At 44.5% G+C, this 16,020-nt stretch overlaps 1 protein-coding gene across 1 annotated transcript in view; it reads right to left on the bottom strand.

The window, feature by feature from the left end:
• Positions 1-1,865: 1,865 nt before the first annotated feature.
• The window catches only part of CUBN (cubilin), a 276,969-nt gene continuing 262,814 nt past the window's right edge, over positions 1,866-16,020 (bottom strand). The window contains exons 61-67 of the mRNA XM_079700464.1: positions 13,978-14,140; positions 13,409-13,614; positions 11,905-12,052; positions 10,793-10,974; positions 7,620-7,785; positions 5,655-5,890; positions 1,866-2,139 (exon numbers count right to left, since the gene is read on the bottom strand). Of these exons, the coding sequence (XP_079556590.1) occupies positions 2,032-2,139; positions 5,655-5,890; positions 7,620-7,785; positions 10,793-10,974; positions 11,905-12,052; positions 13,409-13,614; positions 13,978-14,140 (1,209 nt within the window). The 3' untranslated portion in view covers positions 1,866-2,031. The remainder of the gene's footprint in view (positions 2,140-5,654; positions 5,891-7,619; positions 7,786-10,792; positions 10,975-11,904; positions 12,053-13,408; positions 13,615-13,977; positions 14,141-16,020) is intronic.

Genomic DNA, 16,020 nt, shown 5'->3' with positions numbered 1-16,020 from the left:
CATTTCCACGAGTGATACGAGAAGGATGCCTGGCAGAGAGCGAATGTTATATAGATGTTAGTTCTCCTTTCTCTTAATAAAAGTAACGATGTTACTACTGCCTAGGGGAGTGTGTGGTGGATTTTTAACACATTCCTATTAATTAAACGGAGTTGAAATTTAATAGGAAATGTGGACAAGTAGAACCCAGAACCTGGGCATCTCCTAGCCCCAAACTGTCATTGGCCCCATCCATCCCCTGGGGCATTCTTCACCAATGTCTGAAGTGCCGGGAGATTCCTGGCCTGTGGTGGCCTCTGGCTGAGTTATCCCAGGCAGTTCCCTGAAGGTCAGATAAGAGATGTGGGAACAGCTGTATATGTATGACTGATTCACTTTGTTATAAAGCAGAAACTAATTAAAAAAAAAAAAAAAAAAAGAACTTTAGACAATGTGACTTATCCTAAAAAAAAAAAAAAAAAGAGCAGCTCTGGCCAGCAATGGCTAACGTAACCGTAGCCGGTGCTGGGTGCTGGCCAGGCTGTGGTCTGTTCTCCCTGCCAAGGCCCAGTTCTGTAGGCAGACGGGAAAGGAGAGGGGGAGGGAGAGCACGTGGTGAGCGGCAGCCCAGCTCCCCGACCCCTGGGCTCCGTCGGCTTCCAGGTAAGACGTCCCCTCACCACCCGCCTCTGGACCATTCATTGTCTATCATGGCGTTTCAGATTCTACGTATGGCCTACAGACATAAGAGGAAATATTCTTATTTTCAGTTTTCAGCGTAAAAATGACATACTAATATTGACTATGCTGTCTTCATCTTGGTAGATACACTTTCCAGATATTCTCATGGGCCTCCTAGGAACCATGAAAAGGACTCTCTCTGAAAAGGACTCTTGTCCTTTTACTGTTACTCTAATGATGCAACCACAGGTCAAATCATCTCTTACTGGTTGACAGCTGCATATGTTACTCTTGCTTTCAGATAAAACAACTATTTCATAGGTTATTGTTCAACTTTCTCCATATTCTGTAACTTTGTGATTCATTTTTAGATAAAAGAGCTAGGTCTTATATCTACGCCTATCAAACTTCATCTTGAGGGTTTTAGTCCATTGTTCCAGCTTTGTCAAGACCCTTGGGTTTGATGGTCTCTTCATTGCGTTCACTGTTCTTTCCAATAGAGTGTCCTCCATAGAGCTGATGCATCCATCCATGGTAGAGCGAAGGTGAGAATATCTCATTTATGTGGCTCTGTAGTCTGTGCAGAGATCATTTCCCTGGCATTTGAGTAGTACAAGAAGATGCAGTTACACATTCGATAGCGTCTTTCATTCACTGGGCCCCATGTTCTTCTTAGTAAGATTTAACTTTGCATATTTAACCTAACGTCTCTTGGTTAAAGGCAGCAGAAAACGTGGTCAAAGCATTGCTTAACTATGTATAACTTCGCATCTCATGTTGTTAAACTGCGAACAGACAACAGTGGTACGTACGGAAACCGCAGCACAGAGAGTTAAGGAATTTAACTAGAAAGGCTAAAATTCAAACGCAGGCAGCTTGGCTCCAGAGTTCCTATACTGAAGGACTCATATACTTTTTTAAAATGGAAATATTCAACTCGAAATTTTACACATACCCCATAGTGAAAGACAAATTTTAATGAGTTAAAAAAATAATGCAGCATCACTGGTTACATTTCAGTAGTGTTTATCATCCCCAATTTGACATTCACAGTGAAAATGGTACTTCTATCTTATTAACCTTAGAAAATGTACAGCACACATGCCATAATCATTTCCACCCCTTTAAGGGATTCTAGAAAATTTCAGCTCAAAATATTAGATTAAAGAAGCTACATTCTACATGCAAAAAAATGTATACAAATATTGATTCCACATGTACTTTGATGAAAAACAAAGAACTTCAGATTATTCTCAGTGGCACAGGCAGCGGGGACAGGTATCAGGATGGCAGAATCCTGTCCAGCGTGAGGTCTGAGGGTCCAGCCCCTGCAGAAAAATCAAAGTGCTGAGCAGACCCCGCCTCCTGCGGTTAGCTGGCCCAGGTTAACCGGATTGCTGACGGTCGGGCTGCATACTCTGCATGAAATTTTATGAAGACACGATGTGACGAGGCCACAAAGGGAGCTATGTCAGTGTCCTAAAATTGAAAAAAAAGAAAAAAAAAAAGAAAAAGAGAGAGAAGTAACAAATTATATATTTCACATATTTGAAGATTTTTCCAGAAGGTCAGGTGTAGTAAAGAAGTATGTCATAAAGGAGCCTTCTAGAGTTGACAGTAAACCTGCATACATTTCTAGAAGTAACCTTGCTAAGAATTAATGTAGAAACTTTACAGAAGAGTGTTGCTGGGTCTGGTGGAGGTGACGAGGAGAAGTGGGGGGCGACTAAGTGGGCACAGGGTTTCCTTCTGGGCTAACGAGAAGGTTCTAAAGCTGACTGTGGTGACGGCAGCTACACAGCTCCGGGAACTGACTAAATACTCTTGAATCTTACCCTTTAAGTAGATGATTTCTATGGTATGTGAATTATGTCTCAATAAAACCATCACTAAAAATTCAATTTCCAATTCAAGTTCTTACTGAAATTTTCATTTTTCTGAAGGGACACACAACTTATATCTGCAACTAAAACGAGCATATGAGTAAAATATACTACTTTCCCCCCTTAACATCTGTACTTTCCTTTTGGGGTTGATTTTCATATCTTTGGGGGGAACAGGGTGTGTGTGGGGAGTGGCAAGAAGTGGGGGGGAGGTTGATGGGTCTCTGTTTTCTCTCATTTCTGAATCATTCATTTAATATTGATTGAGAGATTTCCATGCTGTGGGTATTATTATTAGCACCAGGAATATAAAAAATGAACCAAACACACAAACAGCCCTGTTCTCACGAATCTTACATCCTAACAGGAGGAGGCGAAGCAGGAAGCAAATACGTCAGTAACATGCACAGTAGGTTGGACTGTCCTGGAGACAGAGCGCATCACCCAGGGTCAAGGTTGCAGTCTGGGGACATGCCCCTCTGTTCTGCTCGGGTCCCCTGCCTTGGTCCTACCCAAGAGTCATCAAAAAACAGACTTATTTCCAAGACAGTAAATTATTCAGGTGAGTGCAGCAGAGGGATTTTTTTCCTAAGAGAGAGATCAAGGGATACACAATATTGTACGTTCCTGTGCACATGCACTTTTTCCTTCCATTTCAACCTGCTCCCAAATTTCTACTTGGTATTCTATGCTGACAAACTAGTATGAGCAGATAACAGAAGTTTTAAACTCCAGTTTGATTCTCCTAATTCTCCTGCCATTCTTTCATGTTTCTAGATGTTCAGATTCTGTAACTGAGAGCAATGCCCGTGAACAATGACAATTATCATAAAAGGAAACATCTTCAAATCGCTGTATGATTAGACATCTAAGGAGTAGCTCCCACCATCATTCTGTAAATAAACTGACTTCACTGGACTGGAAATGCTAAAGAAGTCAGTGGTATCTTTAAAAAATAAAACAATTGCACTTGAAACTATGTCTACGTTTATAAAAGAAAATTTAAAACTGGGAAAATATTGTAAACACCAATAGTTAAGAAAAATTGACATATCTAGTTATAGACTTGAATTTCATGTGACACTGGTTTCAGTGGCAGTAAGTTCTCTCAGTGCCTCAGTTTCTCTTATCTGTAAAGTCCAGGGGATCAAATGAGGTTGTATGTTTCAAAGTCACTGAAAACCAAAAAAAAAAAAAAAAAAAAAAAGTCATACAGACATAAAGTAATGGTATTGTGAAAATGTCTCTTTTTGAAATTGTTACAAATTTCAACTAAATGTCTAAGACTTAATCAGCTTCTAAATCTGGCATGTGATGCATTTACTGAGGTCTCTTTCCTGTGGGCCCCTGTGAACAACTGCAAGACAGTATCTGCTGATCAGGTGACACAAATTCCTCCCCCCAAAATTAGCTCTGTGTATAAGGACAGAGCTACCAGAGAGTTTATTGAAGGGTTGTCTATAAACCAGAGGAGCTTCATTCCATAAATTAGGCTGCACCCAGAACAGAAAACAACCCAATGATTAAATACGATATACCAGTTTGTTTAATGGTACGGTAAGATGTTAATGATGTATCAGTCAGTGGACAAAAACACACCACAAACCAATATAAAGTACCTGTGCAGAGGCAAACATATTCAAAAGAAAGTGTTTAGAAGAATATATGGGAGGATTCTCAGGGTTTTAGAAAAATGTATTAATTTTTTGATATTTCTGAAAATAACATTTATCAATTTTACGAACTGTAAGTTATACTCTAAAAACTCCCTCGATTTCCAGCAGATGTAATTCTCTGTCAGTTTGATTAGAAAGCACAAATGAGTAAAGAGCAAAGTGGTAAGAAACTGATAACTTCTCATCATAGTCACATTTCCCTTACATGAAAGCTCTGTAAACATCTACTTGCACATAAAAATGGGAGGGCGCTGAGGGCAGATGTAAGCAATACTGAGTCAACGTCAGAATTCTAACTTAATGTTTAGGGAAGATCTATTACATCGAGATTTACAAAAACAAACTGTTAGTCCCCAGGCTAATTGTTAATATCCCTGTGCATTTCTTCAAAGAATTCCCACAATTTTCAGCAAAAAGTGAATGAAATGGAGCCGGGCATCCAAAGTTTCTATACAGTCAGCCCTCCGTAAGGGTAGGTTCCACATCGCGGATTCAACCAACCACAGAATCCAGCAGATACACAACCCGCGAATACGGAACCCGCAGATATGGAGGACTGACTATGTTCACTGCACTAGGCCAGGTTTTGTTTTTTTTAATTTACTTATTTACTTATTTTTATTTTTGGCTGTGTTGGGTCTTCGTTGCTGCGCGCCGGCTTTCTCTAGCTGCGGGGAGCGGGGACTACTCTTCATCGCTGTGCGTGGGTTTCTCACTGTGGTGGCTTCTCTTGTTGCGGAGCACGGACTCTAGGCATGCAGGCTTCAGTAGTTGTGGCACGTGGGCTCAGTAGTTGTGGCTCACGGGCTCTAGAGCACAGCCTCAGTAGTTGTGGCGCACAGGCTTAGTTGCTCCACGGCATGTGGGATCTTCCCGGACCAGGGCTGGAACCCGGGTCCCCTGCACTGGCAGGCGGATTCTTAACCACTGCGCCACCAGGGAAGTCCCTAGGCCAGTTTTTATAAGAGATTTGAGCATCAAGGATTTGGTATCCGTGGGGGGTCCACAGAACCAATCCCCTGCAGATGCGGAGGGAACACTGTAGTTCTATTCATGCAGAAATAACATGGATAGTCAACCCTGGGCGGTGCATTGAAATCACATATGGAACTTTCAAAAAACAGCATGCCACAGATACTCCCCCACAAATTTTGATTTTGTAGGTTGAGTGGGGACTGGAAGTCTGTGATGCTAAACAACTGCATAGGTGATTCTGATGCACAGTCAAGTTTGGTAACTATTACTATTAATTTAACTCAATACCCACTAGGTGGCACTCGTGCTCCCAAAATAAAAGGGAAAGTCAGAAACCTGAATTTGTAAAAGCACCGTGTGCTCTCTAACTGCGTGAGTCTGCCTTTAAAGGTGCCTTGTCAAGATCCTTTCATTATTTAAAAACAACAATAGGGAGTTTTTTAAAGTTTGTTTTACTCACTGCGCCGCAATACGGTCCAGACGATGGAGAGTTAGCATCCGGGCCGTCGTAGAGCAGGAGATAGTTCTGGACGCATTCTCCGGGATCTTCAATGCTGATAAAGTAGAAGCTGACGGTGACGAGTCTTCCCGCAGGAGCAATGATGGTCCATTCGCAGTGAGTGTTGTTTGGGTAAGTGCCGGGATAGCCAGGGCTGGTGACCGTGCCGCTGTCTCCGTAAAGAGTCCCGCCGCAGCCTGCGAGGAAACGGGTGCGCGAAGCTTCAGTCAACCAAGTAGAAGCCATCAGCGCGCTTTAGCGCACTTAAGGCAACGAGATAGTGGTTCTGTCAAGGTGCTGAGGCCCTCTGCAAGAAAAGCGGGGGCAGGAACCCTTTTCCTGTCCCTCCTGCGGCTGTACCCCCAGCCCCTCACTACCTCCCCCGCTTCCACCTCCATCAAATATCCCTCCCCGCCTCTCACGGCTTAGGAAGGGCTTCGTCCAGATCTTTGCTTTGAAAATAGTGGGTTGAGAGCACAACGGGAAAACCAGGACTTGGGAAAGTAACTGCAGGAGAGAGTGAGGTTGATCTCGGGTTCTTTTGATGGTGTGGAGCTCTCCAGAGGCAGTGAGTGAGATGATAAGGATGTGGGTGAAGTAAAATTAAAAGGGAACTTCCAGGGAAGAACCAAAGAAAGAGGTGTGTCATTTAAGGTTTTGGCAGTAACGATTCTCCAAGTGACTTTACCAGGCTGATAACTGACAGTTCCAAGACTGGTATGCTTAACAAACCAAAGCTCTTTAAGTATTGGTGCTAATTTGTTCCATGTGTTAACTTGCACAGGAAAGCTATCGTTATTTAGACCAGACAGCCATGGGCATCCAGATATCCTGCGCATAGGAAGAAACTGCGGAGCATAATTAAGAAGCACTGGGGTGGGTTTCTGACCACTGGAGGTTTAAGTCCTGCCTCTGCCATGATCTAGCTGTGCGTTTTAGGCAACGCATCAGTTTGGTGTTTTATTTCCTTGTCTGTAAAATTAGGGCACAGAGATCATCTTTTACTTTTGGCAGTACCAAGAAATCGTCATCTACAATTGTCTTAATAGAATCCTTTTCTAGTCCTCTAGTATATTTAAAATGAGTCCTTTTTATCATTCTCATTTTGAAAGTTTTTAGAGATTTGGGGGGACGTTTCATAAAGATATTCCTTCTCTCTTGAGTTAAGTGCACTGACATGACAAATTTCCTTCACTTATCGGCAAACAGCCAACCAAAAATGCAGGAAGGTGCTTCCTGCCCTGTAAAAGCCATTAACCTCCAGGACTGCCAAGAAATGAAATGCGGCCTCCAAGGAACACAGCTGCTTATACATACACAAGTATGTGTTCATAACTTGGCTTTCTGGCAAACTTTTTTAAAAAAATCCTCAGAGGACTACCTTGATGATCAAACCAAAAGTTAAAAATAATGACAAGGGGCTTCCCTGGTGGTGCAGTGGTTGGGAGTCCGCCTGCTGATGCAGGGGGCAGGGGTTCGTGCCCCAGTCTGGGAGGATCCCACGTGCCGCGGAGCGGCTGGGCCCGTGAGCTATGGCCGCTGAGCCTGCGCGTCCGGAGCCTGTGCTCCGCAACAGGAGAGGCCACGGCAGTGAGAGGCCCGTGTACCGCAAAAAACAAACAAACAAAAAAAACAACAACAACAAAAAATAATGACAAAATCAGAATTTATGAAGGAATTTAAAAATCTTTGTACCTTATTTGTGCTTTATATGTAAATATATATTCTTTAATATATAGAAATAATGAATAAAAGTAGCATTTTTTAAATCTCTATACTTTCAGTGTTAAAAAAATCTCTCTTTTTAATGGAAAATAATCAAGTACACAGATTGGGGAAAAGGTCACTTTAACTGTCTTCTTCTATTAGACGCTGAATGTTTTTCTCAGCCGCATTACTTTCCCTTACGAAGCACCAGGGTCTTACCAGAGGGTGACGAGGTCCAGATAATTTCATATCCACGACTGGAAGTTGCACTATCACTCTTAAATCGTAGGTATAGTTCATGATTTCGGGAGAAAATGGGATTCGGCAACAGAGTCCCACAGAACGTGCCCAGCAATGGCGAAGTGCTCTGGCTTCCATTTCTTACCTTTAAAAATGAGTGATTAATGATTACACTTAGACCTATTGTACCTTCTTCTCTGATTTATCATCACTATACATTAAGACGTGAGACAACTGGAATGACAACTTTTTTGGGGAAAACTTTGTCTTTTTATGTACCTAATGGAGGGTTAATACACACAGAAGTCACCTTCACTTGCAAAGGAGAGAAACCAATTTGTAGATCAAAAACCATTTACAGTTGAATTCAGAAATATCTGTTAATCTCCAGTAATTAAAACACAACAGCATGTTTCTATAACCAGCTAGTTGACTGGTGTATAACAAACTAGTTGTATCTTTCTTCTTGGGGAGACATTTTGAAGAATGTAGTTAAAGTGAATTTTAAAAAGATGGGTCGGGGGAGAAAAATATTATCTGCTTTGCTTCCAGTCAACTCCGTTCTACTTTATTCATCATACTGCATTTATGTTGTTATCTCCCGTTGAAAACTGCTTGGCTATAAAGGGGCCATGAAAAAACAACGTACAAAGTATGACAAAGTTCAAAACAAAAGGAATTTCTACATGGGAAAAGGACATAATTCAAACAGTCTTTAAAATTTCTGACTCTTGGATTTATTTTAAAAACCCTTTGTGAACCTGAATAGATTTTTTTAAATTCATTGCATGGCATAGACAGACACGTGATCCAGGCAGTGTAGGGTTGGAACCAGCTCCGCATGGATGGGTGCTGACTCTATGTTGATACATGTATTTAAAATCTTGGAAGTCCCTCCAGTCCCTTTTTAATCCCATAGTTTATCATGTGGTTAATTGCCAGTTGTCTTAAGTCACCCAGTGTCTTCAGAGGTGTGGTGGGTAGTCTTGTTGGGTTGTGTTGATCTGGAGAGAGCCCTTTTTTTTTCGGCCGTGCCCCGCAGCTTGTGGGATCTTAGTTCCCCCATCGGGGATCAAACCCAGGCCCTGGCACTGAAAGTGCAGAGTCCTAACCATTGGACCACCAGGGAATTCCCTGGAGAATTTCCTTTTCGGTCTATGGAGTAGCCAGTGGGAAAGAAAAATGCCTTTCTGGTGCTTTTTGGGTTATTCTGTGTTTAAACAAAGTAGCCTTGCCATGGATATGGAGCAGCCCGTTAGCTGTCAGCAGACAGGGAGGGCTGCCATATTCAAGAACGCCCACCTGCCCCACTACAGTCTTGGCTTTGGGTCTTTTCCCTCTGGTCCTCTTTAGCAAGCTGATGCTCTGAGAGGAGAAGCGGGATATTAATTCCCACTGATGTGCTAATGACTTGTCCTTTTCATTTCTCTCTGCCCAGGAGGAATGGGACAAGGAGAGCAGAGGGTATCTCTGGGACTTTAGGTGACTCTGAAAGGGGAAGTGAAGGCAGATGCACATTCCAAATGGGGTCTAGAGCTTGGGGTTCGCGTGGCAGAATACGGTCAGAGTCCTCAGTGAGAAATTTCCGTTCCCATCACCGTTTACATGAATGGAATGCGGAGGCTGCAATAAGCCGCGCCAGAATCTTCCCGCCGAGAACCAGACACGGCAGTACTTTACAGGCCTGAGTCGCGGTTTCCTGTCTTTGCTTATTGCACAGGAAGTTTCAGACCCGTTGCTATGAGAGAAGGAAGGCCAACAGGGTGGAGGGGGGCAGTGGTCAGCCCCCGGGGCCGGAGAGTCAGCCCTTGCTCCCCAGCATCCAGGGGCAAATGGCAAAGTTAACTCCAGTCGATAAGGGTCAACTCGGGCTTGAAGCGAACCACGAGTAGCTGCGCTGTGACTGTGGGCTGTCAGGATGATCCTCCCTTCTCCCGTATCCCACTCCTCCCCTCGTGTCTGCTTTACGCTCCATGTAACTGTTCAGACTCCATGGTGGGTGAGGTACGTAGGTGTGAGTCTAATGACCTGATTGACGCAAACACTCCTGTCTCTCCCTCGTTTTCTCTCTGCTACATCCATGTCCTCCCCAGTCTCCTGCTGTGGCTGATGTTCCCCATGAAAAGGCATGAGGTTCCTCTGAGTACTTACCGCACTAGAGGTTGCAAATAGTCATTCACAAAGGACTTCGATGAATTTTATAGGGGGAGCTTTCCAGGATAACAAAACTCCATAACAGGCGTAAAGGAGAAAACAAGCGGTTTGGAAACCTTACAGAAGATGCGCACGCACACGAAACAAAGCCGACTTCGGGTGTCTTGGGTTAAGGTCTCGATGTGAATTCAGTTCAGCGGGATTCAGCATCTTTGTACACACAAGCCTTACAGGGCACCTCAGTTTATTTCCTAAGAATGAATACGTTTCCAACAGAGTCTGCAAAGGATGCTGGAGGGAGCTGGAGGGTTTTCATGGCAAAATATAGGCACTGAGTTCCAGACACAGGAAGGTTCTCTCTCGGTGGGGCGGGGGACAGGCAAACAGCAAAGGTGCTTCTTCATCCAGGTGAGGAGGAAGGAACACAGCACTCTACCTTCCTCTGCCCACCACGCGGTCAAGGAAAGACCCTCCTTACAGAATACTGAAGACGCTCCAGACTTACTGTGGCCATCGGGGAAATCAGCCCAACTATTTAGTCTCAGGTAGGTTCATTTTTACCTCTACACCAGGCACACTTAGAGTCAGAGTTCTCATCTGTCTCCAAAGCTAGCACTTTGCACTTGGACCTCCCTCACTTCCGGTCTCAACTCACACATTAGCTCCTTTAAGAAAAATTCTCTGTTCCCGGACTGATTAGGTGCCCCTAACCGTGCTGGCTCTGAGAGTCAACAGGAGTGGACAACTTCCTGTCTGTCTTTCCCACGGACTGTGAGGCTCCGGGGGACCCTGAATATGTCTTGTTCCCTCCTGGATTTCTGGTGTCTGGACCTAGGAGATGGTTGGCAATTGCCTAAGTATTTAGGCAATGAAAGGATAATGAATAATTTAATGAAATGAGGAAGGGATATGATTAGCAGTAGCAGAGAAAAATGAGAAAAATCTTAAGGGATCCATTGTCTTTTAAATAATTTACATGATATTCAAATGTATGTTACCTCCAAGAAATCACATGTGCAGTCACTTGAGTCCTCGATGCCAAATGAGTGAAAGAAGAGGGAGATGGTGTGGTCACGGGGGGCTGTGAGCACAACTGTGCAGTCCAAGTCACCGCTGTAGCCGCCCGGCCAGCCGGGACTTTTCAGGCTGCCAAACGCCTTCTTATATTCTCGGTTGCAATCTTAGAGGAGAGACAATAGTCGCAATTAACGTATGCCGTGCAGTATTTAGTGCTCCTTCAACTTGACAGGAATAATGCAAAGAGCTTATTAAATGGGAACAAACTTCAGAAAAAAAGCTAACCTAGCCCCTTCATTTACCTTTGAGATGCGTGAGATCCCAAGACTTAAAGCGAACGGCACACTGAGCAAATGCAGTGCAGTGTCTTCACACAGAACACCCCCGTGTGAGATAGAAAATGAGTAAATGTGCACCCTCTCCCATGAGGACAAACATTCTAGCATTCTCCATGCTTTTCTGATGACACGGAGCTGGAGTTGGCTGACATGTAGACTCTCGGCATAAAGGCTCTACCTCCAAGACAGTTTTGCGTGAAGATTTTTCTTCAAATCCTTTGATGAATTATTTGTTCTGATAGAACTGGCAACTTACAGTTCTTGACCATTTTTGGTAAAAAATACCCAGAGCGTTTTCATTTGTTTGTTTTAATCAAAGGCAGCTTTGGTTTTAATCAAGCTTGAAATGAACATTACATAAAGTGCTCTCTGGAAATAAACTTCTCAGTGACAGAATCAAGTAATTCTTTCAAGGCTCCTTGGTTTTTCCAAAGTAATTTTCTAAGATATAGTGATTCTTCTACATGGTTAAGTGAATATTTAATACAATAACTGGTATATTTTAAAATTAACAACATGAACTTTGAAGAATATGCTGCCATTCTCGACATTTTAATTAACATTTTATTTGCTTTACCTCTTCAGAAGTCAACTTTAGTAGTTTGCTAAATTGGGCCTGGCTTCTAGTAGAGAGTCTTACCTCATGTGGGTGTGGTTTATGTCAACAAACCTTAATTTACTCAAGGGGGTCAATTCTAGCTGTAATTGTAATAATGGCAGTTTTTCTGAATAAAAGATGAAGTCCCAGAGCTCACCTGCAATCTGATAGGTAAAACCCACTCTAGAGTTTACGTTAAAAACTTCCGATTTAAAAGTGACGATCGCGGTGCTCATGGAAGAATAAAATGTGGGTACAGCTGAAGCATTTCCGCCGCAGAACCGAATTCCTGGATTTCCATTACTCTGAAATGAAACGGAAGCCAAATGCCGGTAGATTTAGTATCAAAAGAGAATAGGCCACAGCAGAAATTAAATTGCATACAAAAATATGGCTTAAATATTCAGCCATGGAGACCAGTTACAGAGTTTAATGCACTCTGCAATAAGACTTCACCTTGGCCTTGGAATCTACAGGTGCCTCGCAGTCTTCGAGGGGTGGGTGGGAGGTAGGGAGGCCACGTTTCTGCTGACACCACGGGGCGGACGCCTGCCTACTGAAAATAAGACCTTCCCCCTCACTCCGCTTCCTATCCAAGGCCGTGCCGTTGCTCAGAGCGCATCCAGGCTGTCGGAGGAGCTCGCCACAGTCCTACTGGGGCTTCTCCATTGTTCTGAACTCTGTAAGGCTATCTAGCACCGCTCCTGGCCCTGCGTCACCGCCCCTTAGCAAACCTGGAGTGGATGCGCTCCTCCTCAATCTGGAGAGAGACAGCCCGGGCGTTCCCAGGAGTGCCCGCTAGGCATCGCCCTCAGTTCAGGAGCCCTCCCTCGACACATGTTCCCGGAGTAATCTGACCACTCTCATACCTCAACTGCCTACTCACATGATGATGACGCCCAGATCTTCAGGCATTCTGTCAACATGACACTGTTATGGTCAACAGTCTCCTCAACATCTAACCCCATGGGCAATTCAGACTCATCATTTTTTTTTTAAACCAAAAGAGCTTTGCTCTATGTTTTGTTTTGTTTTGTTTTGTTTGCGGTACGCGGGCCTCTCACTGCTGTGGCCTCTCCCGTTGCGGAGCACAGGCTCAGGATGCGCAGGCTCAGCGGCCATGGCTCACGGGCCCAGCCACTCCGCGGCATGTGGGATCTTCCAAGACCGGGACACGAACCCGTGTCCCCTGCATCGGCAGGCGGACTCTCAACCACTGCGCCACCAGGGAAGCCCTGCTCTATGTTTTTAACCGTGAATATAGTCCCACTAGACTGGTACCAAATGCCTTCTTAACTGTTCCCTTCAATTCATTCCACACACAGATCCCACTGACTGCAGAAGTGCTTCTCCATGGAGCACTGCTGTCAGAACACCAGAGATGCTCATCAGAAATGCAGGGGAACTGGTCTCTGAGGGTGGGCCCAGGCGCAGGCACTTTTACCAAGACACCCAGATGTTGCTTAGGCACCTGACCTACAGACCAAGTTCAGGTTTCTTAATGCCTATAAATAGAGGGTTTCATAAATGGCTGAAAACCACATCAGGCTGTAAGTAACTTCGAGAACTTATTTAGTCATAGGCCCTCCTTACTTCAAGTGCTTTGCAAATACTGGTGAAAAGGTCATACATGTGACTGTCATTCATCCTGTAACTGTTACCTCTGGTGGGTCCTGAAACTCTAAGTAGTTCTGGTCATAGTCTTGTGAGTGCAGCTCAAGTGCCCACACAGTAATCATGACCTGCTGATGCAGAGGAGCTTCAATGACCCAAGTACAGGTGGAAAATGGAACAGCTGGGTCTGATGAGTTGGGTGACGAAATACTTTGTGGGGTCCAAGTTGCATTATATGTTCCGCCACAAGGCACTGAGATGGGAAGAAAGAAACAACTTAGAAGACATTTGACTTGTAACTCGTCACACATATTTAAAGTTCTGCTTTCCTGACTCTTCCAGCCCAAAGGAGCTATATTTACATCGTTCTATGAAGGATTTACAGTCTATATTCCTGACTAAGGATTGTACGAAATTTGTACCATGGATTAAACACGGAGTAATTAATGTGGTGTTTAGTAACTGACATTGAACTTAGACAGTCATTAACATTGAGCATAGTAATTAACATTGAGTTTAGTAATTAACACTGAGTATAGATATAAGCATGGCATTATTTTTAGTGCATAAATACACATGTGTTTCATACTATGTAAAAATGTCTCAGTTTACTCACTGTCCACGATGGTATATGTAGCATTAAATCCTTCCCTTTCTAAAGTTAAGTCACTGACAAATTGAACTGTAAGGAAGTTTCCAGAAGAAGTAAATGGAGCAGGTACGGTGGAACCACAAAATGTTCCAGCCAAGTTGGCATTTTCACTGTCCCCATCATATAACTGAAAAGAAAAACAGCTCATTAGTTATCCATTATTCACAAAGAAGCTGCATATTTTACACTTAAATGGACATGAAGTTACAACAGGTCATGGTTAAGAATCTTACACTAATGTTCTTTTTTTTTAAAAAATATTTATTTTTATTTATTTATTTGGTTGCACCGGGTCTTAACTGCAGCTCGAGGGCTCCTTAGTTGCGCCTCGCTGGCTTTTTCAGTTATGGCATGTGTGCTCCTTAGTTGCAGCATGTGAACTCTTAGTTGCATCATGCATGTGGGATCTAGTTCCCTGACCAGGGATTGAACCCAGGCCCCCAGCATTGGGAGCGCGGAGTCTTAACCACTGCACCACCAGGGAAGTCCCTACACTAATGTTCTTAAAGCTAGTTTTAATTTAGGAACAGAATTGCTATTGAATCATTGATACTATAATGATTTTTAGTAAAAACCTGGTATATTGCCTAAAGTTTTTTTCCTCATTGGGAAAGTAAAATTCGATTTAAAAAATGATGGGGCATTAGAGCCAGCAAACCCATCGCTACCGTCACCTCCGCCCTCCCTGCCGCGCTGCTCCACACCATCGTGGTCTCTCACCTGATGACCACTGCAGCCTCCCCACGGGTGCCCCTGACCCTGCTCTTGACCCTCTAGAAGCTGTCTTCAGTACGTCAGCCAGAAGCTACAGTTCAAATGTAAGTCAGACCAGGTCACTGCTCTGCCGAGAACCCTCCTCACTCCTTCTCCTCCACCCAAAGCTGTTACGATGGCCTTCGAGGCCTGATAGGGTCTGCTCCCAGCCCCAGCCCCGGCCCTTCCGACCTGGCCTCTCATGGCCACTTCCTTCGCTCTGCTTCCTGAGCGATCCCGGCACTCCTGCGTCCCGGCTGTTGCGTCTGCAATTCCCTTTGTCTGGAATGCCCTCCTATTTATCCACCTGGTTTCATTCCCCTCTGTCGCTTTAGGTCTTTACTCAAATGCCACTAACTCACTGAAGCCTTCCCTGAACACCCCTATTTAACATGCAAGCTCTCCCAATATGCCCTTTCTCCTTTCCAGCTTCACTTTTTCTCCAGAGCACGTATTACCTTCTACATCATACGTATGTATATATGCATATATAATTTAATTCACTGTCTTCCCCTCTGAAGAGAATGCAAGTTCCATGAAAGCACAGGCTGCTGTCTGTTCTGTTCACTGCTGGGCCCCCAGTTTTCAGAAGAGCGGCACACAAAAGGCACTCAATAAATATCTAAGGAATGAAAAAGTGCCTTGATTCCTGTCTCCCGCTACCCACACCCCCCAAGCCTGCTCTCCCCAAGTCGTCTTTGTGTCAGTAAAGGGCTCCAGCCTGACACCTCAGCCACCCTGACTCCTCCCTGTCTTCCCGACCCCGCGTCTACCTTGCTCCACCTTCCACATCTATCCCAAGGGTTCCATGTCCACTGCTCCCACGGTGCTCCTTCACCTGTGTTGTTGTAACATTTCCTGACAGCTCTGGTTCCACAGAGCATTCTCCACCGAGCTGCCTGAACATTTGCAAGCTTAGAGTAGAATATGCTCCTGCTTGGCCGACAATATCCCCACGGATCCCCACTGCATCTGAAGTAAAACTCCACCCTCTCTACCGTGGTCTACAAGCCCCTCTCTGGTCTGGCCTGGGCCGCTCTTGGCCGTCGCCCCCTCCCCACATTCCTGTAACACCCCCCACCCCCCAGGCCCTGACAAGTCTCCCTGAGCGGCCCCTCCTGCCAGGAGCTCTCTGCTCAGCCCTTGGACCACCCACTCCTCATCACGGGGTCTCAGCTCAGACATCTCCTCCTCAGAGAGCCCAACCCTATCTAATGGGCGCTTCCCCAATATCTTCTTTTTTCCTACGACGAT

Source organism: Hyperoodon ampullatus (genome assembly GCF_949752795.1).
Source record: "Hyperoodon ampullatus genome assembly, chromosome: 3".
NCBI classification, from domain to species: domain Eukaryota; kingdom Metazoa; phylum Chordata; class Mammalia; order Artiodactyla; family Ziphiidae; genus Hyperoodon; species Hyperoodon ampullatus.
Note: the sequence above shows the minus strand (reverse complement) of the source record. Positions and strands in the feature narration are given on the sequence as shown.